Here is a 27,591-nt window from a genome sequence, read left to right on the forward strand (position 1 = left end):
TTTATACTTCCAACATTATTTTCATTATGAGCAAATTCCACATAAAATCGTATGATACATACGATGCCATTACCAGTTCATATTATTACTTTAGCCTGGTGGTAAGTAAGATTATAAACTTTATGTAGTTGACTTCTATGACTCAATATATGTTTGACATATTTGTTTGCTTTTCCTTGATATTATAACTTTGTTATTTATTTACAGGACATTCAACATAATTCAGCTTTATAAATAAAGATACTCCATCCTACTGTTTTTTCTCCACCAAATACATTAACAGGTATGGAAGTTATTTCTACAACATGTATCTTACACCAATGGTTTCCTGAAACAACACCTTCCTATAATAGAACACGCTGTACTCATAATTGAACACACTGTACTCATAATGGAACACGCTGTTCTCATTATGGAACATGCTGTATTTATAATGGAACATGCTGTACTTATAATAGAACACGTTGTTATCATAATGGAACACGCTGTTCTCATAATGGAACACGCTGTTATCATAATGGAACACGCTGTATTCATAATGAAACACGCTGTACTCATAATGGAACACGCTGTATTTATAATGGAACACGCTGTTCTCATAATGGAACACGCTGTATGTATAATGGAACACGCTGTTCTCATAATAGAACACGCTGCATTTATAATGGAACACGCTGTATTCATTATGGAACACGTTGTTCTCATAATGGAACACGCTGTTCTCATAATGGAACACGATGTTCTCATAATGGAACACGCTGTTCTCATAATGGACCACGCTGTATTTATAATGGAACACGCTGTTCTCATAATGGAACACGCTGTACTTATAATGGAACACGCTGTATTCATAATGAAACACGCTGTACTCATAATGGAACACGCTGTTCTAATAATTGAACACACTGTACTCATAATGGAACACGCTGTTCTCATTATGGAATATGCTGTATTTATAATGGAACATGCTGTACTTATAATAGAACACGTTGCTATCATAATGGAACACGATGTTATCATAATGACACACGCTGTTCTCATAATGGAACACGTTGTATTCATAATGGAACACGCTGTTATCATAATGGAACACGCTGTACTCATAATAGAACACATTGTTATCATAATGGAACACGCTGTTCTCATAATGGAACACGATGTTCTCATAATGAAACACGATGTATTTATAATGGAACACGCTGTACTCATAATGGAACACGCTGTTCTCATAATATAACATGTTGTATTTATAATGGAACACGCTGTACTCATAATGGAACATGCTGTACTCATAATAGAACACGCTGTTCTCATAATGGAACACGCTGTTCTCATAATATAACATGTTGTATTTATAATGGAACACGCTGTACTCATAATGGAACATGCTGTACTCATAATGGAACACGCTGTACTCATAATGGAACACGTTGTTCTCATAATGAAACACGATGTTCTCATAATGGAACACGCTGTTCTCACAATGGAACACGCTGTATTTATAATGGAACACGCTGTTCTCATAATAGAACACGCTGTATTTATAATGGAACACGCTGTACTCATTATGGAACACGTTGTTCTCATAATGGAACACGCGGTACTCATAATGGAACACACTGATTCTGTATGTGAGGAAACCATTTTCTGTTTAACCTTAAGGATGGCCAAACTTATTGTAATCATTTTTTTTATGATATAATAGAGAAATATATTAACTGTGTTATAATTTGTCAAATACATTACAACACATCAGATACATTACAAGTATCCCTGGATTGGGTAGTTTAACTACAGAGAAAGTGAAATATTTGAGAGGGTGTTACATATCATCAATGGTAATAAAGAGGAGGAATCAATTACCATCAGTATCTGTTGTTACCAGGTGGCAATGTTTTAAACTTGCGCTAGGCTGAAGATCCCCATAGGATAATGATAATTCCTTTATACTATATGATTATTAAACTCTTTTGTTGATACTAAAAATTATTTCTAAAATATAATTTAATTTGTCACATGAAGACCGGCTTATTAATTGTAGGGCTAATTTGATATGCATTTAAAAAATTCTTTTTCTAGTATGCACATGAATTATACGACTATGTGCAGTGTGCCAAGTTACCTCCAACAATCTTGGAGTTATCCCCTTTGCACAGTATATCCGGTAGGCATATTTGGAAAGGCATATCCCCACCCTCCCTCCCCATTTTCACACCTTTTCTGCTTTGGGCCATTATGTTTTGTATTGCAGGCACGTTCTCCAATTCGTCGAGACTTCGACCACGACATGCAGAGGTGCTGGCGGTACTTTTCTGGTAGACAACAGATTGCTCTGCTTTTTTGGAAAGTCTATATCATTTTACATCACATTATAGTATCAGCTTTTGAGTCTGGAGGAATATCCTGTTCCCAGTTTCCTCCAACTCTTTAGCTGTCACGTGGTTGAAGTTTTTGGCCATCATTCGCCATTTACTTGTAAGTTTAGGAACAATTAAAAGTCATAAGTAGTAAAGAAATTGTTATCTTTGTTCAGAGTGTCTTCTATCTGATAATTGTCATGATTTCCGCCTTGCTGTCTGTTTGTCTGATTGTTGGAAGTAGGATGGTTATATAATTTCTAAAATTCGATGTGTAGGTTTCTCTGGTTCCCTTTTATCCCTGCTCAATTTTGAGACTGACCGGGAAAGCAAAATCCACACCATCTTGGATTTATATTGTTTTCCGCTATTTCGGAACATTACTAGATCTGTTTGATAAACTAGAATGAACTCGAGTTACGATTTATCAGAGCATTCTCGGTGGAGTTTTACCCAGATGGCACATGTAGTTTCCAGTTGCTTTCAAATGATAAAAACAAAACACAGAAAGAGGAAAAAATAAGAAATAGAGAAAATATCAGTCTAACATAGACCCAATCAAAATCATTCAATTATTGAATGTTGGGCGCCATGATCACTTTGTAAGTTTTATTGTCTGTTAATATTCCACTTTGATCGTACACATGGAAACCTCGTATGATACATGTGTATTTGGAGCGCAACCTACCATATACCGTACATGTATGACTTAAAACGACGATAATTACATAGATAATAGCACATGTTAAGTTGTTAAGAGTAACAACTAAAGCAACAACCCTTCCGAATGTCACATGTTAAGTTGTTTAGAGTAACTACTAAAGCAACAACCCTTCCGAATGTCACATGTTAAGTTGTTTAGAGTAACTACTAAAGCAACAACCCTTCCGAATGTCACATGTTAAGTTGTTTAGAGTAACTACTAAAGCAACAACCCTTCCAGAATGTCACATGTTAAGTTGTTTAGAGTAACTACTAAAGCAACAAACCCTTCCGAATGTCACATGTTAAGTTGTTTAGAGTAATTATTAAAGCAACAAACCCTTCCGAATGTCACATGTTAAGTTGTTTAGAGTAACTACTAAAGCAGCAAACCCTTCCGAATGTCACATGTTAAGTTGTTTAGAGTAACTATTAAAGCAACAAACCCTTCCGAATGTCACATGTTAAGTTGTTTAGAGTAATTATTAAAGCAACAAACCCTTCCGAATGTCACATGTTAAGTTGTTTAGAGTAACTACTAAAGCAGCAAACCCTTCCGAATGTCACATGTTAAGTTGTTTAGAGTAACTACTAAAGCAACAACCCTTCCAGAATGTCACATGTTAAGTTGTTTAGAGTAACTACTAAAGCACCAACCCTTCCGAATGTCACATGTTAAGTTGTTTAGAGTAACTACTAAAGCAACAACCCTTCCGAATGTCACATGTTAAGTTGTTTAGAGTGACTACTAAAGCAACAACCCTTCCGAATGTCACATGTTAAGTTGTTTAGAGTAACTACTAAAGCAACAACCCTTCCGAATGTCATATGTTAAGTTGGTTGTTTAGAGTAACTACTAAAGCAACAACCCTTCCGAATGTCACATGTTAAGTTGTTTAGAGTAACTACTAAAGCAACAAACCCCTCCTAATGTCACATGTTAAGTTGTTTAGAATAACTACTAAAGCAACAACCCTTCCAGAATGTCACATTTTAAGTTGTTTAGCGTAACTACTAAAGCAGCGAACCCTTCCGAATGTCACATGTTAAGTTGTTTAGAGTAACTATTAAAGCAACAACGCTTCCAGAATGTCACATGTTAAGTTGTTTAGAGTAACTAATAAAGCAACAACCCTTCCGAATGTCACATGTTAAGTTGTTTAGAGTAACTAATAAAGCAACAACCCTTCCAGAATGTCACATTTTAAGTTGTTTAGCGTAACTACTAAAGCAGCGAACCCTTCCGAATGTCACATGTTAAGTTGTTTAGAGTAACTATTAAAGCAACAACGCTTCCAGAATGTCACATGTTAAGTTGTTTAGAGTAACTAATAAAGCAACAACCCTTCCGAATGTCACATGTTAAGTTGTTTAGAGTAACTACTAAAGCAACAACCCTTCCGAATGACATATGTTAAGTTGGTTGTTTAGAGTAACTACTAAAGCAACAACCCTTCCGAATGTCATATGTTAAGTTGGTTGTTTAGAGTAACTACTAAAGCAACAACCCTTCCGAATGTCACATGTTAAGTTGTTTAGAGTAACTACTATAGCAACAAACCCCTCCTAATGCCACATGTTAAGTTGTTTAGAATAACTACTAAAGCAATAAAACCTTCCGAATGTCACATGTTAAGTTGTTTAGAGTAACTACTAAAGCATCAAACCCCTCCGAATGTCACATGTTAAGTTGTTTAGAGTAACTACTAAAGCAATAAAACCTTCCGAATGTCACATGTTAAGTTGTTAAGAGTAACTACTAAAGCAACAACCCTTCCGAATGTCACATGTTAAGTTGTTTAGAGTAACTACTAAAGCAACAAACATTTCCGAATGTCACATGTTAAGTTGTTTAGAGTTACTGCTAAAGCAACAACACTTCCGAATGTCACATGTTAAGTTGTTTAGAGTAACTGCTAAAGCAACAACCCTTCCGAATGTCACATGTTACGTTGTTCAGAGTAACATAATTAACTACAGGAAGCAACCTCTTCCGAACGGCACTTATTTGTTACAGGATTAATTTAGATTGTGTCTGATTGTCGTTTATAGGATATATAGGTTAACAATCTTACATCGTAAACCTAAAAACATACAAATGATGCATTCTTGAAAAAAATAATCATTTCAGATTAACATATTTTTTGAGATTGTGTTTGATATATCAACAAACATGTTAATTCGAAATACAAATTAGGCCTTTAAACAATGAATCTTGTTCCAGAAATGTTAATTAGGTAAATAATACGTTTTTAGTATCAAAATTATGTCAAAAAGTCTATATTGAGTAAATCAATTGGATGTTTTTTTATACAAATGTATTATAGATGTACATGTTTTTATATTTCATAAATTACTCAATATTTAATTACAATGTCAACAGATCAACTGTTAAGTGCAACCAATTTATATTCGATCTAGCTACTAATCCTACAACTTCATAATTGCTTATTTGTATTTTGAGATTACCTTCTGCGTTTTGACAGCTTGAAGAATAGGTTTCCTTTTAAATATAAATATATTAATATTAACAAGCAAATGCTGCACTGTTTCTATTTCATGCAGTATAAAGGAAATTCGTTTCCGTTAAACCAATGCATGAAAAATTGATATAAGCTGTCAACATATCTTCTAATAGGTATCTGAAAGTACAAAGGTGAATTGCAGCTTTTGGTTCCTGGTGTTACGGTAATATATATACATTTGCTTGGCATGTCACTATATAGTCTCTTTGAGAGTTGTGTCGTTGATGTACGTTTAAATGCCATGCATCAGGTGACACAATTCTCGCCGTATTTATAAAACACAGACCTGAACTACAACATATCCAAAGTAGAAATCAAAACATTGTTGAAAATAAATTTCAACGAGGAATATTTTTTTCTACGTTAATTACTGTGAAAATATGCCATGTGCGCATTATATTGATGATAAAATATTAAACAAAATTGAAGTGTTATGAATTTTTTTTATGTACGATTTTGTTTGCCAATAAGCAAACGACCATGTTCCAGTTGTTCAATCTATTGACGAAAAAAATTGATGACCTTCGATAAGGCGGAATTATAAATTTTGACATGATCTTTTAACGAAAAACATTTTAAAAAGTAAGGGAAATGTAAGTATAAGCGTTGAACTGTTTTTGGATGGTATCTATGATCTATTTGAACGCCAGAGCTTGCAAACCTCTAGCGTTCAAATATATCATAAATACCATACATAGCATTTCAACGCTTAATTGTGATATTTCTTGATAGATAAATGAGATGGTGGAAATACCTATCTTGAGTTTTGAGTCTAGGAGTTACTATAGCTCCAGTTTGGTCCTTTAATGCAATGCTATATTGTTAGCTCCGGTTCTTTTCGTGAGTGTTGCCGCCATGATAAATTTTAGCCAAAGTCCATTTTTATGTGTGCTGACGCAATTTTTTTTTATTTCCGAGTCTGTCCGTTAGTGTTAGCCGTCCATAAAGGACCATAACTGTTGTTAGGGCGTTATACAAAACACGTCTTGGCACTATTTTTCTTTTTTTTTCTTTGAGTGTTAGCGTCATAAAGTTTAGGATATAAGATTCTTGCTTTGTGCGTTGTGCTCGTAAGATATCTTTTTAATTCTGTGTTTCTGTTCTGGGGTTTAGATATATTTTATATTCAGCTTTGTCTTGCGTATAGTGGTTGCAAGATATCTTAATTTCAATTCTGCCTTTGTGTTTGGGGGTTTTAAGACCTGTCATTCCATTTTCAATTCTGTCTTTTCGTTTTATGGTAATGATATAATTGCTTTATTTCAATTTTGTCCAGTAATATTGAAGTTATGATACATTTCGTGTTCAGTTTCATCTGTGAGTGTTTGAGCTGTGATATAATTATTTTCCGTCTTTGTGTGTTGTGGCTCTGACATACTTGATTTAGAGGTAGTTTTGTATCTGTTTGTGTGTTGTGGCTCTGACATGCTTAATTTACTTGTAGTTTAACTTCTGTTTGTGTGTTGTGGCTCTGACATACTTAATTTACAGATAGTTTTATTGTTGTTTGTGTGTTGTGGCTCTGACATACTTAATGTTCAGGTAGTTTTATTTTGTTTGTGTGTTGTGGCTCTGACATACTTAATTTACAGGTAGTTTTATTGTTGTTTGTGTGTTGTGGCTCTGACATACTTAATGTTCATGTAGTTTTATTTCTGTTTGTGTGTTATGGCTCTGACATACTTAATTTACATGTAGTTTTATTTCTGTTTGTGTGTTTTGTCTCTGACATACTTAATGTTCAGGTAGTTTTATTTCTGTTTGTGTTTTGTGGCTCTGGCATCCTTCATCTATTGGTATTTTTATTTCTGCCTTTGTGTTTTGGTTCTATGATAATACTATTTTATAATTTTCAGTTCTATTTTGAGTATTGGAATTATAAGATTTTCTATTTTCAATTCTTACGTCGACTTTTTAGCTTGTGAGATTTGTTGTCCAGTTCTGTAGATGCATTTCGGGATTGCCAGCTATTTCAATTTCAATTCTGTCTTTTCATTATATTTATATATGATATTTTACGGTCAATTCTAATTGTGAGTATTGGTATACAAGATGTTCTAGTTTCAGTGCTGTCCTCGCGTTTTGTTATTATACATTTATTTTTCTATTCTGACTTTGTGTGTTGGGAATATAAGATATTTCAATTTCAATTATATCCGTAGGTGTGGCTATCGTTATCTATTTGCGTTTCCAGATAGACTGCCTTAATGTTAGATGTTATTCATATTGAACCAATTTGTATCAATGCTGCGCTAATTTCTCGTTCCACTAGTGTACTCAGTTATAAGGGGATTATGAAAGCGACAATCCTTTTGTTTGCTATCGCAGTTCTGATCACCGCAATACAAATGGACATAGACGCTTGATTCCATATAACATATACTTTTTTCACAGAAATTCTAAGAAATGATTTTAAAGATCAGGTTTTGACGGTGGTATTGATATCCGTCCACTCCTAGAGGTAATCATATGAGGTGACACCTTCGTTGTGGTGGTTGGATGGTTTAGGTGGTTCTAGTCGTATTTCTGGTACATAACTAATAATCATAGAGTTTTCTTCCTTTGAGTCAGAAATGGATGGTTCGGCAAATATATCGTGATCCGGAAGTATAGATGGTTCCCTTGTGGCCTTAAGTTATTCCGGTTCCAACTTGTTTTTTTTAATAACCTCACCTTTCAAAGGCTTTTTAGAAGCCTTACCTGGTCCCCTAGATGTAGGGATTACAGAATACGTTGATCGACATTGTAGTTTCTCTCTTGTTTCTTTCTTTTTCAAATAAATGTATATATCTCTTTTGATGACTTCCCTGTCTGCAATAGCAGATTTGAGGGGTATTTCTGAAAAGTTTGATAGTGTGTTCGTCCGTCGTATCATAAGCCTCTGTGGTGGGCTTGTCATCATTCCTGTGGGAGTGTTCTCCAATCGAGTATTGCTATAAAAGGGTCAGTGCCACCTGCACACTAAACACTTCTTCTAGACACTGTTCCTTTCTGGACGTGACTTGCTTTTCATAGGCACATATGACGTATTTGCAATGTACATAATTTTCCTGGTTTGTAGAATATGTCCACATCATATTCAGATGTTTTTTTGATATGATGGTATATGATCGGTTGATTCTCTTGCAATAACACAGCACTAAGACCTGTTTGCGATGCACCACACTGAACCGTTGCGCTCAGTGTAGGATAAAAAACCTCAAAATAGGAGCAGTAATGTCAGCGTCCTTTATCTTCTGAAACGCTTATTCATATGTATATGTTCACTTATATTCCGCGTCCTTGTAATATTCTGATTGGCTCACATCATCAGATCATTCATTTTCCTCAGACATTTTGACAAACCCTATTAGTCTTTGAACACCTTTTCACGGCACTTTGACTTGGCATATTTTATATCTTCCCTTCTTTCTCCAGATCAAAGATGAGGTCTGTTTAAGTAAATATGTGGCCAATATGAGGTTTTTCCGTTTTAAGTGCCTGATTTAAGGGTTTTGGGTTAATACTATAATCAATTTATCACTTGTTTTCTTTACCACCACAAGGATCGACATCCACCTATCAAGGCGTTTGATGACGTCAACCTATTCACGACACTTCAGCTCTGTCTTTAGTTGTGTTTTTAATGCTATCGGAACTCTTCTGAGTGGAAGTTTAACATGGGTACATTTCTGTCGACTGATAGATGTACAAATGTATAGGGACTAATGTATCAATGTCCACAACACAAAATACCATGGTGCCATTGACTGTCTTTAGGTTGGTTAGGGTTCGGGTTAGAGTTATAAATGTATTTGATTATAGAAAATTGGTTGTTAATGTGGTATATCATAAAAACACCAAGGATTAGGTACAACACTGCGACCCTCAATATTATAAATTAGAGAGCTACACAGTAATATGAACTTCATCAATAATACCTTATAACACTTTTTTCTCTGTTCCGTTCAGTACTTTCTTCCGTCTGATCTACTTCTTCCTAAAAAAAGGCGCTAATATAGACAGATATGGCTAGACGATCCGTAAATAAATAGATATTTACTATCTTTTTTCATCCGATATCTCACCGTGAATGTCGAACACTTCTGATATCATGTATCAGGATGGGATGCCAAAACCTTCAAAAACAAACAGACATCCACTGCAACTTGACTGGTTTATTACTCTTAAACAACATTGCATAAACGCTTGAGTCCAAATCACATAAACGTTCGGCAAGTAGCTTTATTTCTATGTAATACAGTAGGGGCAATAACTAGCGACAAGACCATTGAAAATATACACAATGCTATATTTGTATAGACTTGAATACCGTCAATCATTCAGGTACAGCTATAGGCGGGCATTTAGTGACGTAGGCTCACTTACACAAGAGTCACCTATTTAATACACTGTACATAATGATTCAACGTAGTTGGTATCGTGTTAATTTGTGAATGAAACGCATTCGTAATTTGCCTTTAATTTAAGCCAACAATTTAACTATCCTAGCCATGCTGATAAATTAATTTTGTTTGAAATGATACAACGGAATATATAGGCACATTCTTCCTACAGCAGTTTAGGGTGGCCAGATAAAGTCAAACTATTCTTGCGTTACAGTTTCAGTAAATATAACGAAATTGAACCCATATCAACATACTGTCTAAAATATGACTCAACAATATATAAAATGATATATTAACTCTGCAGAATTTCCCTGATTTCATTTAGATCATATCCGTGGCTTTAAGTTAGATCCTTTGAGCCGACTAATTATAGACACTGTAATCAATGTTAGTTTATAGCATTCCCGTGAAAAGTTGGCGACACCATTTCAAAATGTGTCGTATATCATTTATGTGAGAGATTAAACTTAGCGAGTAGGAAGGAAAGCACAAAACAGCTTAATCGGTCGATAACAACTGATATGAGAGTAGGCCGTCACTTACCTGCATTTTTTTTTTCAAATAAAAATTGTTTTCATAATTCATGTATCTCATTTAATTTCATACATGTAATGTAATCGACCCCAGTGTTTAGACCAATAGACTGGGGAGTAAAAACATGCTCTAGTAAAGTATCCTTTAAGGATCTGCTCTTCTGAGGCTTCAGTCACGTTTATGTCTCGTTTCGAACTTAAATAAAAACAAAATTGTTATGAGTAACATGCGTAAAATGGCAATTTTATAGAAAGACTGTATCTGAATAATGTGTCAAAATTTCAGACTTCTTATATAAGTGAGATTTGTTTTAAAAAAATCATAAAAATGTACATTTGGCGGACATTTTGAAAGTTACTGTTTCTTACATTTTGTACAAGGCTCAAATTTTACATTTTTGAACTTTTAAACTGTTTTCACTAAAACCATCATTTCGTTGGCAATATTAAATGTTTCCAAAATCATGTTTGCTGTATTTTTTTTTTGCAATGATCAATAACATGAAAATAGTAAACAACAAAGTGGGAAATTACTCAGGTTGTGCATTTGAGTTTCACATTTCAGTGTAACCGGAACACTAAAAAATAATAACCTGAAAAAAAAACTGAAAAACAAACATTTGCTGTGGGCAAAAATGTAAGCACACTGACCCAATATGTTTGTATCAGTTTTAGAAAGAAAGAAACTTTACCCATTTGATCTGCAAATTATCTTTAAAAGTTTGTTAGCAGAACTTTCTATATTAAGCGTTAGACCTAGCAAAAATGGTGAAAAACTGGGTATTTTTTATTTAAAAATTAAGGGGTTAAGGATTACTTGCTATTCTGATTAAAAAATAATGAGCTAGATCAATTTAACTTCTTGATTATAAGGAATATGCTAGTTTTGTCAATTCCAAAAATATTCATGCATATCTGATAATACACTTTCAAGATATTGCTTTGATTTGTCGTGTATGATCAAAACAACAGATTTCACGTAAAATCACATATAATGTCACATTCTAATTTGTGATGAACAATAGCTCAAAAACGAGTACACCGACATATGATTTTTATTTTTCACATCTGTGTATTTTCCCCTTTAAAATGAGGTATAACATTTAAAAAGTTTGACTTTTCACCAGAGCAGGTCCTTGATATATTACTGTACAGGGTAATAAAGAAGATAAGTGGGTATACTAGGCATGTATAATTCAATGTTGTCAACTACACTGGTTGTATTTGTGATGATAACCGCTTGCTCTTTTCTCAGCAATGCTATTGAAAACATATATTTACAATCTGCAATTATTTCCTTGTTAAAATCTATTCCAAGTTATAATCTGCCCAGCAATATGCATAGCCTAATGTGTAATTTAAAAAAATGGAACCATAAGGTTCACATGGTTAAATGATGCCCACAATATATACACAGAAACGACGTCAATTTTGTCAGAGTATAATAAAACATGTACATGTAATAGTGATTACATGAAACATGTTGTAAAACAAAGATTACAAGGCCATTACAAAATGGTTTAACGATAAAGAGGGCTCCTCAAAAGGACATCCCTATAATATGTTTTAAATCACATTTTGAACTTGAAAACTACCTTGTGAGCCTAAAGACAGAATATTGTTAAGTTAACAACGTCAAGTATGCATTTACCCAAAGAAACATAGCAGATGAATTAAAATACACAAAGAAACATGGCAGATGAATTAAAATACCCAAAGAAACTTGGCAGATGAATTAAAATACACAAAGAAACATGGCAGATGAATTGAAATACACAAAGAAACATGGCAGATGAATTGAAATACACAAAGAAACATGGCAGATGAATTGAAATACACAAAGAAACATGGCAGATGAATTGAAATACACAAAGAAACATGGCAGATGAATTAAAATACACAAAGAAACATGGCAGATGAATTGAAATACACAAAGAAACATTGCAGATGAATTGAAATACACAAAGAAACATGGCAGATGAATTGAAATACACACAGAAACATGGCAGATGAATTAAAATACCCAAAGAAACATGGCAGATGAATTGAAATACACAAAGAAACATGGCGGATGAATTGAAATACACAAAGAAACATGGCAGATGAATTGAAATACACAAAGAAACATGGCAGATGAATTAAAATACCCAAAGAAACATGGCAGATGAATTGAAATACCCAAAGAAACATGGCAGATGAATTGAAATACCCAAAGAAACTTGAAGATGGACTAGAACACAAAAATAAACTGGAAAGATGGATTAAAATGCACAAACGATCAGAACTTCTAGTCAGTGTCTTAACGCAATTGACGATGCATAGTATTACCTGTTTAAATGTGAACACGTGACAAATTAGACAAAAATATTCTATGAATTTCTAATCTACTTATCCCAGACCTTAAATTGTTTGGACCTTTTATCATATGAAATGTTAAAGTTTTGTCAAATATAAGAAACATTCCAGAAAAAAATAAACGAAAATCTATTGGATATACATCATTAGTTAATTATCATAGCCCTCACGTCATTGTTATCTTCCATATATATGTAACGTATACTGACCTCATGTTGTATACTTACATATGTAGTATGTCTGAGAATTATGAAATAGGTCTAGCCACTCAACGGTAGTTAAATTAAATAATTTGTATGTGCACGGTTAATTATACTTACTACTAATTAATTTCAACTACATGTATATACTAAACATTAACTATGTTTGTAGCTATTGTACTTTGTGTGAGTGGATGTGTTGGTTGTGTTCTAAATTCTTGTGTTATCTTGTTATAATTTCATTCAAATGAGTTACCTCCCCTTATATAGTTATTGTTATCATTTGTGTATATGTTTATAAAATTTCATATCACATATCATAATTATCATATAATGAATATTGATTTGTTAAACTTGTTCGACCTATGGAGATAATTTATATAGGCTTTAGCCTGTTATTCAATCCAATTGACTTTTCCATCTGTCAATAAAATTTGTTGAAATGAAATGAATTATGAAAAACTGAATTTCAATATTCTTTACAAACTCAAAACGGAGTCAATGTATAATAATATTACGCAATAAAGAAATGATCAGTCGTTATTGCATTGATTTGTTCTATGTCTGGATTACGATTACTAAGATTTCACAACTATGTTAAACTGAGCATATCCCCGTCGTTGGTTACGTCATGTGTAGGGTCCGCTGACACCTGAGGATTTTACTAGTGGGAGGTGCCTTGAACGAATCTGACTATGATACATCAGCGTAGATTTGCATATGTAGAGCATTTTGTGTAGAAAAAGGTTGAGTGATGATGGCCATACATAAAAGATTTCTTAAAATTACCATGAACTAGTTAAACAGTTCACGGTCGTGCATAAATCATCTGCAATTTAAAATTAGTTGTCTACCACTGTTCCATAATTTAGAATTATGTACGTCTAAGTCGTTTAACGACAACCCTGGGAAAATTGACTGAAGCGACAGACATTTTTAATCCATATATTCTATGCTTCGTCAGGTGAACAGTTGTACAACGGATATTTCTTAAAACACAAGTCAGTTGATTATCATTTATTCAACAAAAACACAAAATATTGTCACACTATAACACCATAACAACCTTACATTGGTAAAGCATATACAAGTATCCCCTTTCCGCCATTAATTAAATGTTTCATATCTTTTAACAGGTGTAATATTATGTTATATTAGGCCAGAAGGAATTCAGGTTGTTTACACACATGTATAACAGAAGTATATTCTGAATGATATAACTAATATAATTCCACTGTAACTACAGTTTCGTTTTTATCTCATTGTGTTTTTCATTATTCCATATAGCATTAAAAATTACTTTTTTGAGCCGTGGCGAGCAAAGATCAAACTCTCGAAGCGAGGTTACTAACATCTCATATGAAATAAAAATGAGTTTTAGATATTTTTTATCACTTATCTTATAAGCATTACACAGGACAATGTTATCACGCTTTTAATATTTCTCTGTGATCAACAGATACATAATTTCTAACCATCTTCTAGTCCATGTAACATAGCGGATCATTCCATTACTAACATAAAGCTATACCTGAGTATATTATATACCATAAGGTGAAGCTTACCTGGCTTGTAAGATGACCACCCATTTACATAATCTAGGCCAGTTACATATTATACAATATAAGATGTTACTCGGATACATTTGACCAAACCGTAAGTGCGTATGTCAATATCGATCAGTGACGTTATATTACGACATTACGTCACAACGTCAAAGTCTCAAAGACAAGGCTGTGGGGCCTTCTTTAGGAAAAGTTAGTATGGTGTCACGTGACCACTTGTGATCTAATAAGTTCAGTAATAAGCTCCGTTAAAAATGCTCATTCAATAGGACCTCGGGATCTCGTAACTTTTCCTTTGATGAATTGGTCAGCCTATTTGTCAGATCAAACTTCTTCTTTTTACCTATAATATGAAAAAAAAATTAAAAAAATCACTTAATGAAATAGTTTTACTGCCTTGCGAACGTTAGAGCAAAATCCTGCTGATTTCTTTCTATTAATGCCTTCTCAGCAATGGATAAGAAACGATTCTAATTATGTTAGATGAAAATTCACAACAAGATACATCTGGAAAGACATGAATATTCAGGTAGATTTACTCAAATGTATTACAGTACAAAGTTTGTACAAAGAAACAACGAAATACTAAGGAACAGGTGAAACGTAAATAGGATATGAGGATCATGCATGGATACTGTACTTCAGTAAAAAAAATAATCCAGATTTAAATTACTGACTGTTTAAAAGAGGCACTAAATGTATGTGTAAATAAAAACTTACGCATTTGATGCAAAAAGACAAATAATCCAATACATATCGATATCACAGCGATCCCGATAGGTACATACAGACCCCTAAAATACAAAATGATAAATACATACAGACCCCTTAAAATACAAAATAATCAATACTTACAGACCCCTAAAAATACAAAATGATAGATACATACAGACCCCTTCAAATACAAAATGATCAATACATACAGACCCCTAAAAATACAAAATGATAGATACATACAGACCCCTAAAAATACAAAATGATAGATACATACAGACCCCTAAAAATACAAAATGATCAATACATACAGACCACTAAAAATACAAAATGATAAATACATACAGACCCCTAGAAATACAAAATAATCAATACATACAGACCCCTAAAAATACAAAATAATCAATACATACAGACCCCTTAATGTGTACCCTGAACGAAAAATTATATTTAAATGTGTTATTGGTATTGATTAATAAACAAGAATGCAGAAAACCGCATCAAAATCGGCCGACCCATTACCGAGTAATTGCGATTTTTCTCGAAAACACACCTGAAGCCCAAAGCCGAATGCCCTCTGACCTGTGACGTCACAGGTTGAACACGATCGGAGCTGCGATATAGGAAATATATAGAAACAAGCGTGAACACGTGTCTGTAATTAATGCGGATAAGACAACAAAAATGAAAGTGCTAAATAAACTCTCTGAGTTATATTTGTGAATTAGTTAATAACAAGTGCTACCGAAACCAGGGACAGATAATTTTCTTTTTAAACGGGCCATATATAACATGTAGCATCTCACTAATTTTCTCTCATAACGAGCCATATACAACATGTAACATCTTACTAATTCTATTATAACGTGCCAAATACAACGTGTATCATCTTATTTATTTTCTATTATAACAGGTCGTATATAACATGTATATTTAAAAAAAAAAAATTAACGGGTCGTTGTAACATGTATGACATTAGAATAACGGGCCGTTTATAACGACTTACATCATATAGCCTTTATTATGAGGGCATGACCGGTTTGTTACATACAAATGTACCAGTATTGATTTCGGTTATAATACTTCTAGTAATACAAGTTTAAAATACAATTCATACAAGATGTGAAATAAATGCTAATCATTTGGAATTTTTTATTAGCCAAAACAGCAATGATACCGTTATTTGTGATTTTGGGGTAATTGTCCGCAATTGACAAAACGTGTCCATGAAAGATCAGTAACTCCCAGACAAGATTCATAGAGTAAATTTTCAACATCATGGGTATATATATGAATGAGGTAACTTAGGTTAATTATTCTATAGACAAACCTTTGAGATACGATTTTTTTCGTTTGTAAGGAAAACGAAACTCACTGAATTCCAAAAATAATGTGTTTGATTTCAACAACTTGAAAATATATTCCCTATAGTATAAACGCAATTCTTAAAAAAAAATCAAGCTCAATTTATGTACAACCTGTAAAAGCATGTCTTCGGAACTTTTTTGAAGTGCACAGAAACCAAACGCGTGAACTCACAGGCAATTATCGGCGTGTGCCGATTAGAACACCAGAAATCACGGACACCTGTGGTGCAGTGACAGGTGTGACGAGCTTGTGGACCGTAATTTCACACCTGGTAATTGTTTAGCGGTATACTAACCCATTCAAACTTGAGAATTCGTAATTCTCCGAACATGTTTATACATCTTTTAAAAGTCCCTTTTTAAGTGAAGATATGACTTGCGACACGAATGGAAAGCAAAACCACAAGGATCTCGATCACTTCATAATAATGACACAATTAAAAAAAAATAGCAAAAAATACATAAAATTTGAAAAAAAATTATACACGATAATCATTGCGAGTTTATAAGTTTTAGTATTCATTATGATTAGTCACGATGAAATAAATTGTATGTTTTTTATCATAAAAAACGGAGCTAAAATGATGGTTTTAATAAGTACCTATGCTTTATACCTGTACAGAAAGTATCAATTATATTATAATTGTTGCGAATCACTTTATATAATTTCAGTGACAACGATCGTATATAAATTATATCTTTCTCAAGCATTTAATCGTCCTTAATCCCTGAGACCATGGCATGTAAAATAAGGGATAAAATCTGTATATGTAGAAGTTTGTTGTAGACTCAACACTGATATTCATACAGGAGAGAGATTTAGTCTATTGTAGATCATGATGATTATAATATATTACTTTCTAAATTAAGTGTCCTTCATGACTGGAAGAGGATTTCGTATAGAATATAACGCATGAATTCACTGTACGTGTGTTCGCCTTTTCTCACAAACCAGAGTATCCAGAACTGTTGTATTGTATATAGGTCTCTAGTTTATTTGAATATTAATTTGCGAATGAAATGGCACATTATTTTATTTTAAAATGTTAATGCTGTGTTCCTTTCTTTGGTAATGAGTAAGAAATGGTAAACACATAACTAATATACATATATTGGTGATTGACCAATTATTACACCAGTTTGTGTTAACCAAGCGGTCATTTTCAGAGTCAATTTCACTCTTTTTTTTAAAACTCAACTTATATTGTTGGATTCCGACTTCTTGTCGGCAATATTCGCTAAATTCAACAACCTCAAATCTCATGTCCAGATCGTATTTAGACATGTTTGTGCTGCAACTGTTCACACTGTCCTCTATGCTACTGGCCACCATAACAGTCACTCCTTCAACCTGTGACGTCATAGACTGAAGAGTTCCAAATCAGCGTGACTGACCGATACGCTGATTAGCAGTCGACCGACAGGTGCAAATCGCGTACTTCGATGTGCGATATCTCGGCACTCGGCCAACCGATTTTGTTGCGGTTTGTGACATTCTTCTTTGGTGGTTACAAAAAATAACATATTTGATTATCGTTTTTCGTTCAGGGTACACTTTAAAATACAAAATGATCAATACATACAGATCCCTAAAAATACAAAATGATCAATACATACAGACCCCTAAAATACAAAATGATAGATACATACAGACCCCTAAAAATCAAAATGATAGATACATACATACCCCTAAAAATCAAAATGATAGATACATACAGACCCCCAAAATACAAAATGACAGATACATACAGACCCCTAAAAATACAAAATGATAGATACATACAGACCCCTAAAAATACAAAATGATAAATACATACAGACCCCTAAAAATACAAAATGATAAATACATACAGACCCCTAAAATACAAAATGATAATATATACAGACCCCTTAAAATACAAAATGATCAATACATACAGACCCCTCAAATACAAAATGATAAATACATACAGACCCCTATAAATACAAAATGATAATATATACAGACCCCTTAAAATACAAAATGATCAATACATACAGACCCCTAAAAATACAAAATGATCAATTTATACATACAGACCCCTAAAAATACAAAATGATAATATATACAGACCCCTTAAAATACAAAATGATCAATACATACAGACCCCTAAAAATACAAAATGATCAATTTATACATACAGACCCCTAAAAATACAAAATGTTAAATACATACAGACCCCTGGTAGGTATAATAGTATAAAACATAGACCCCTAGTAAATACAAAAAGATAAATACATACAGATACGTATAATAATATAAAACATACAGACACCAGGTAAGTATAATAATATAAAACATACAGACACCAGGTAAGTATAATAATATAAAACATACAGACACCAGGTAAGTATAATAATATAAAACATACAGACACCAGGTAAGTATAATAATATAAAACATACAGACACCAGGTAAGTATAATAATATATAACATACAGACACCAGGTAAGTATGATAATATATAACATACAGACACCAGGTAAGTATAATAATATAAAACATACAGACACCAGGTAAGTATAATAATATAAAACATACAGACACCAGGTAAGTATAATAATATAAAACATACAGACACCAGGTAAGTATAATAATATAAACATACAGACACCAGGTAAGTATAATAATATAAAACATACAGACACCAGGTAAGTATAATAATATAAAACATACAGACACCAGGTAAGTATTATAATATAAAACATACAGACACCAGGTAAGTATAATAATATAAAACATACAGACACCAGGTAAGTATAATAATATAAAACATACAGACACCAGGTAAGTATAATAATATAAAACATACAGACACCAGGTAAGTATAATAATATATAACATACAGACACCAGGTAAGTATAATAATATAAAACATACAGACACCAGGTAAGTATGATAATATAAAACATACAGACACCAGGTAAGTATAATAATATAAAACATACAGACACCAGGTAAGTATAATAATATAAAACATACAGACACCAGGTAAGTATAATAATATAAAACATACAGACACCAGGTAAGTATAATAATATAAACATACAGACACCAGGTAAGTATGATAATATAAACATACAGACACCAGGTAAGTATAATAATATAAAACATACAGACACCAGGTAAGTATAATAATATAAAACATACAGACACCAGGTAAGTATAATAATATATAACATACAGACACCAGGTAAGTATAATAATATATAACATACAGACACCAGGTAAGTATAATAATATAAAACATACAGACACCAGGTAAGTATAATAATATATAACATACAGACACCAGGTAAGTATAATAATATAAAACATACAGACACCAGGTAAGTATAATAATATAAAACATACAGACACCAGGTAAGTATAATAATATAAAACATACAGACACCAGGTAAGTATAATAATATAAACATACAGACACCAGGTAAGTATAATAATATAAAACATACAGACACCAGGTAAGTATAATAATATAAAACATACAGACACCAGGTAAGTATAATAATATAAAACATACAGACACCAGGTAAGTATAATAATATAAAACATACAGACACCAGGTAAGTATAATAATATAAAACATACAGACACCAGGTAAGTATAATAATATAAAACATACAGACACCAGGTAAGTATAATAATATAAAACATACAGACACCAGGTAAGTATAATAATATAAAACATACAGACACCAGGTAAGTATGAATAATATAAAACATACAGACACCAGGTAAGTATAATAATATAAACATACAGACACCAGGTAAGTATAATAATATAAAACATACAGACACCAGGTAAGTATGATAATATAAAACATACAGACACCAGGTAAGTATAATAATATAAAACATACAGACACCAGGTAAGTATAATAATATAAACATACAGACACCAGGTAAGTATAATAATATAAAACATACAGACACCAGGTAAGTATAATAATATAAAACATACAGACACCAGGTAAGTATAATAATATAAAACATACAGACACCAGGTAAGTATGATAATATAAAACATACAGACACCAGGTAAGTATAATAATATAAACATACAGACACCAGGTAAGTATAATAATATAAACATACAGACACCAGGTAAGTATAATAAGATAAAACATACAGACACCAGGTAAGTATAATAATATCAAACATACAGACACCAGGTAAGTATAATAATATAAAACATACAGACACCAGGTAAGTATAATAATATAAACATACAGACACCAGGTAAGTATAATAATATAAAACATACAGACACAGGTAAGTATAATAATATAAAACATACAGACACCAGGTAAGTATAATAATATAAAACATACAGACACCAGGTAAGTATAATAATATAAAACATACAGACACCAGGTAAGTATAATAATATAAAACATACAGACACCAGGTAAGTATAATAATATAAAACATACCGACACCAGGTAAGTATAATAATATCAAACATACAGACACCAGGTAAGTATAATAATATATAACATACAGACACCAGGTAAGTATGATAATATAAAACATACAGACACCAGGTAAGTATAATAATATAAAACATACAGACACCAGGTAAGTATAATAATATAAAACATACAGACACCAGGTAAGTATGATAATATATAACATACAGACACCAGGTAAGTATAATAATATAAAACATACAGACACCAGGTAAGTATAATAATATAAAACATACAGACACCAGGTAAGTATAATAATATAAACATACAGACACCAGGTAAGTATAATAATATAAAACATACAGACACCAGGTAAGTATAATAATATAAAACATACAGACACCAGGTAAGTATAATAATATAAACATACAGACACCAGGTAAGTATAATAATATAAAACATACAGACACCAGGTAAGTATGATAATATAAAACATACAGACACCAGGTAAGTATAATAATATAAAACATACAGACACCAGGTAAGTATTATAATATAAAACATACAGACACCAGGTAAGTATAATAATATAAAACATACAGACACCAGGTAAGTATAATAATATAAACATACAGACACCAGGTAAGTATAATAATATAAAACATACAGACACCAGGTAAGTATAATAATATAAACATACAGACACCAGGTAAGTATAATAATATAAACATACAGACACCAGGTAAGTATAATAATATAAACATACAGACACCAGGTAAGTATAATAATATAAAACATACAGACACCAGGTAAGTATAATAATATAAAACATACAGACACCAGGTAAGTATAATAATATAAACATACAGACACCAGGTAAGTATAATAATATATAACATACAGACACCAGGTAAGTATAATAATATATAACATACAGACACCAGGTAAGTATAATAATATATAACATACAGACACCAGGTAAGTATAATAATATAAAACATACAGACACCAGGTAAGTATAATAATATATAACATACAGACACCAGGTAAGTATAATAATATAAAACATACAGACACCAGGTAAGTATAATAATATAAAACATACAGACACCAGGTAAGTATGATAATATAAAACATACAGACACCAGGTAAGTATAATAATATAAAACATACAGACACCAGGTAAGTATAATAATATAAACATACAGACACCAGGTAAGTATAATAATATAAAACATACAGACACCAGGTAAGTATAATAATATAAAACATACAGACACCAGGTAAGTATAATAATATAAAACATACAGACACCAGGTAAGTATATAATATAAACATACAGACACCAGGTAAGTATTATAATATAAAACATACAGACACCAGGTAAGTATAATAATATAAAACATACAGACACCAGGTAAGTATAATAATATAAAACATACAGACACCAGGTAAGTATAATAATATAAAACATACAGACACCAGGTAAGTATAATAATATATAACATACAGACACCAGGTAAGTATAATAATATAAAACATACAGACACCAGGTTAAGTATAATAATATAAAACATACAGACACCAGGTAAGTATAATAATATAAAACATACAGACACCAGGTAAGTATAATAATATAAAACATACAGACACCAGGTAGTATAATAATATAAAACATACAGACACCAGGTAGTATAATAATATAAAACATACAGACACCAGGTAAGTATAATAATATAAAACATACAGACACCAGGTAAGTATAATAATATAAAACATACAGACACCAGGTAAGTATAATAATATAAACATACAGACACCAGGTAAGTATAATAATATAAAACATACAGACACCAGGTAAGTATAATAATATAAAACATACAGACACCAGGTAAGTATAATAATATAAAACATACAGACACCAGGTAAGTATAATAATATAAAACATACAGACACCAGGTAAGTATAATAATATAAAACATACAGACACCAGGTAAGTATAATAATATAAAACATACAGACACCAGGTAAGTATAATAATATAAAACATACAGACACCAGGTAAGTATAATAATATAAAACATACAGACACCAGGTAAGTATAATAATATAAACATACAGACACCAGGTAAGTATAATAATATAAAACATACAGACACCAGGTAAGTATAATAATATAAAACATACAGACACCAGGTAAGTATAATAATATAAAACATACAGACACCAGGTAAGTATAATAATATAAAACATACAGACACCAGGTAAGTTTGATAATATAAAACATACAGACACCAGGTAAGTATGATAATGTAAAACATACAGACACCAGGTAAGTATGATAATATATAACATACAGACACCAGGTAAGTTTGATAATATAAAACATACAGACACCAGGTAAGTATAATAATATAAATCATACCGACACCAGGTAAGTATAATAATATAAAACATACAGACACCAGGTAAGTATAATAATATAAAAGATACCGACACCAGGTAAGTATGATAATATAAAACATACAGACACCAGGTAAGTATAATGATATATGCGGTACTTACTTTAGGCAGAGGTACTTACTTTAGGTAGATACATTGTGGTACTTTAGGTAGATACATTGTTGTACTTACTTTAGGTAGATACATTGTGGTACTTACTTTAGGTAGATACATTGTGGTACTTTAGGTAGATACATTGTGGTACTTACTTTAGGTAGATACATTGTGGTACTTACTTTAGGTAGATACATTGTGGTACTTTAGGTAGATACATTGTGGTACTTTAGGTAGATACATTGTTGTACTTACTTTAGGTAGATACATTGTGGTACTTACTTTAGGTAGATACATTGTGGTACTTTAGGTAGATACATTGTGGTACTTACTTTAGGTAGATACATTGTGGTACTTACTTTAGGTAGATACATTGTGGTACTTTAGGTAGATACATTGTGGTACTTACTTTAGGTAGATACATTGTGGTACTTACTTTAGGTAGATACATTGTGGTACTTTAGGTAGATACATTGTTGTACTTACTTTAGGTAAATACATTGTGGTACTTTAGGTAGATACATTGTGGTACTTACTTTAGGTAGATATATTGTGGTACTTTAGGTAGATACATTGTGGTACTTACTTTAGGTAGATACATTGTTGTACTTTAGGTAGATACATTGTGGTACTTACTTTAGGTAGATACATTGTGGTACTTACTTTAGGTAGATACATTGTGGTACTTTAGGTAGATACATTGTGGTACTTACTTTAGGTAGATACATTGTGGTACTTACTTTAGGTAGATACATTGTGGTACTTTAGGTAGATACATTGTGGTACTTACTTTAGGTAGATACATTGTGGTACTTACTTTAGGTAGATACATTGTGGTACTTTAGGTAGATACATTGTGGTACTTACTTTAGGTAGATACATTGTGGTACTTACTTTAGGTAGATACATTGTGGTACTTTAGGTAGATACATTGTTGTACTTACTTTAGGTAGATACATTGTGGTACTTTAGGTAGATACATTGTGGTACTTACTTTAGGTAGATATATTGTGGTACTTTAGGTAGATACATTGTGGTACTTACTTTAGGTAGATACATTGTTGTACTTTAGGTAGATACATTGTGGTACTTACTTTAGGTAGATACATTGTGGTACTTTAGGTAGATACATTGTGGTACTTTAGGTAGATACATTGTGGTACTTACTTTAGGTAGATACATTGTGGTACTTACTTTAGGTAGATACATTGTGGTACTTTAGGTAGATACATTGTGGTACTTACTTTAGGTAGATACATTGTGGTACTTACTTTAGGTAGATACATTGTGGTACCTACTTTAGGTAGGTATATTGTGGTACTTACTTTAGGTAGATACATTGTGGTACCTACTTTAGGTAGGTATATTGTGGTACTTACTTTAGGTAGATACATTGTGGTACTTACTTTAGGTAGATACATTGTGGTACTTACTTTAGGTAGATACATTGTGGTACTTTAGGTAGATACATTGTGGTACTTACTTTAGGTAGATACATTGTGGTACTTTAGGTAGATACATTGTGGTACTTACTTTAGGTAGATACATTGTGGTTGGTTTTAGGTAGATATATTGTGGTACTTACTTTAGGTAGATACATTGTGGTACTTACTTTAGGTAGATATATTGTGGTTGTTGCTTTAGGTAGATACATTGTGGTACTTACTTTAGGTAGATATATTGTGGTACTTACTTTAGGTAGATATATTGTGGTACTTTAGGTAGATACATTGTGGTACTTACTTTAGGTAGATACATTGTGGTACTTACTTTAGGTAGATACATTGTGGTACTTACTTGAGGTAGATACATCGGTTGTCACCACATATGAAATCATCGGAGCAGCACCAACCATTATCACAGCAGTGCCATCCCTCGTAACAATATCCAGGAAGTGACGCATTGTTACAAGGCACGAGAGCTGGTGGATAAAAAAGATTTTATTATAAATACTTATAAAAATTTCCAGGGCAAATGTTGATATGTAATGAGTCAATGTTATCATAAACAAACGAAAATGATATGGATGGACTCTTTAAATCGTTAAATGTTCGGTATATAGGTCTAGGAGCCGATTCTATTCTATTCACCTGGTTTCCTTTTCAGATGTTTTTGCGAGTTATTAACTCATTATGTTGATTACCTTGTTAGTATCCCGTTTGCCAGTTTTATAACCAGAATAGCCCTAGAACTAAATCAAAATTCGGAAATAATTTGACAGCTTGTCAAACTGGGTTAGCCATCAAATTTTAACAGTCACGTAAACAACCATATATATATAAATTGAGGTACAACTTTGGACATAAACGGACTAAAACGGTTAACAAAGATACAGGCCTAGAAAGAAAAGTTTGACAGTTTATAATGACTTGTGGTGGCTCACAGATATACAGGCCTAGAAAGAAAAGTTTGACAGTTTATAACGACTTTTGGTGGCTCACAGATATACAGGTGTTTAGAAAGAAAAGTTTGACAGTTTATAACGACTTTTGGTGGCTCACAGATATACAGGTGTTTAGAAAGAAAAGTTTGACAGTTCATAAGGACTTGTGATGGCTCACAGATATACAGGCCTTGAACGAAAAGTTTGACAGTTCATCAGGGATGGCTCACAGATATACAGGCCTAGAAAGAAAAGTTGACAGTTCATAAGGGATGGCTCACAGATATACAGGTGTTTAGAAAGAAAAGTTTGACAGTTTATAAGGACTTGTGATGGCTTACAGATATACAGGTGTTTAGAAAGAAAAGTTTGACAGTTTATAAGGACTTGTGATGGCTTACAGATATACAGGTGTTTAGAAAGAAAAGTTTGACAGTTTATAACGACTTGTGATGGCTCACAGATATACAGGCCTAGAAAGAACAGTTTGACAGTTCATCAGGGATGGCTCACAGATATACAGGTGTTTAGAAAGAAAAGTTTGACAGTTTCATAACGACTTGTGATGGCTCACAGATATACAGACCTAGAAGAACAGTTTGACAGTTCATAGGATGGTCACAATATACAGTGTTTAAACATACAGTTATAACGACTTGTGATGGCTCACAGATATACAGGTGTTTAGAAAGAAAAGTTTGACAGTTCATCAGGGATGGCTCACAGATATACAGGTGTTTAGAAAGAAAAGTTTGACAGTTCATAAGGACTTGTGATGGCTCACAGATATACAGACCTAGAAAGAAAAGTTTGACAGTTTATAACGACTTGTGATGGCTCACAGATATACAGGTGTTTAGAAAGAAAAGTTTGACAGTTTATAAGGACTTTTGATGGCTCACAGATATACAGGTGTTTAGAAAGAATAGTTTGACAGTTCATAACGACTTGTGATGGCTCACAGATATACAGGTGTTTAGAAAGAACAGTTTGACAGTTCATAACGACTTGTGATGGCTCACAGATATACAGGTGTTTAGAAAGAAAAGTTTAACAGTTCATAACGACTTTTGAAACTATAATACGTGAACTTTTGATGTCAAATGCTACAAGTCAAGTGTACTTTATACCAAGTTTGCCACAATACGAGCAAGAGGTTTCATGTGTACCTTCTTATTGTACCATTGAAAAATCGCAAGAGCTGAAGAAGTCTTTGTCTTTTACTTTGTGACCTTTGTAAACACCCACTAGTGGGCTCACGTTTTTCATTGTTTATCCGACTTGACTATGCCTCTCGGTAACATGCTAAAGTCACTAAAGTAGATGATCGGTGATCTATCGTATGGTATGCAGTATAAACATTTTTAGTGTGCACCTTAAACTGATGTTCTGGTCGATTGATTGTTTCATTTAAACTGAATATGTTACATGTCCAGTGTGTATTTGGCCTTTTCAACGAGACCGATGTTTACACTTGGTCAACTTTAGTCTGGCGGATATCATTACATGTTTGCC

General features: G+C 32.5%; 2 protein-coding genes across 6 annotated transcripts in view; both read right to left on the reverse strand.

The window, feature by feature from the left end:
- Positions 1-298: 298 nt before the first annotated feature.
- LOC117342545 (dynein heavy chain-like) lies at positions 299-2,289 on the reverse strand. The gene is made up of 3 exons (XM_033904726.1): positions 2,216-2,289; positions 1,031-1,625; positions 299-889 (listed from the first exon to the last, which is right to left on the reverse strand). Exons 1-3 carry the CDS (start codon positions 2,287-2,289, stop codon positions 299-301), a joined length of 1,260 nt encoding a protein of 419 aa, XP_033760617.1.
- Positions 2,290-14,062: 11,773 nt separating this feature from the next.
- Positions 14,063-27,591, reverse strand: part of LOC117342519 — a 36,458-nt gene continuing 22,929 nt past the window's right edge. For all 5 annotated transcript variants that reach the window (XR_004535875.1, XR_004535874.1, XM_033904698.1 and 2 more), the window contains 3 exons: positions 25,491-25,614; positions 15,346-15,419; positions 14,063-14,968 (listed from right to left, as the gene is read on the reverse strand). Coding sequence is in view for 3 of the 5 variants with exons in the window: in XM_033904698.1 (XP_033760589.1) it covers positions 14,874-14,968; positions 15,346-15,419; positions 25,491-25,614 (293 nt within the window). In the remaining 2 variants the exon portion in view is untranslated. The remainder of the gene's footprint in view (positions 14,969-15,345; positions 15,420-25,490; positions 25,615-27,591) is intronic.

This window comes from Pecten maximus, chromosome 14 (assembly GCF_902652985.1).
Source record: "Pecten maximus chromosome 14, xPecMax1.1, whole genome shotgun sequence".
In the NCBI taxonomy this organism is placed as follows: domain Eukaryota; kingdom Metazoa; phylum Mollusca; class Bivalvia; order Pectinida; family Pectinidae; genus Pecten; species Pecten maximus.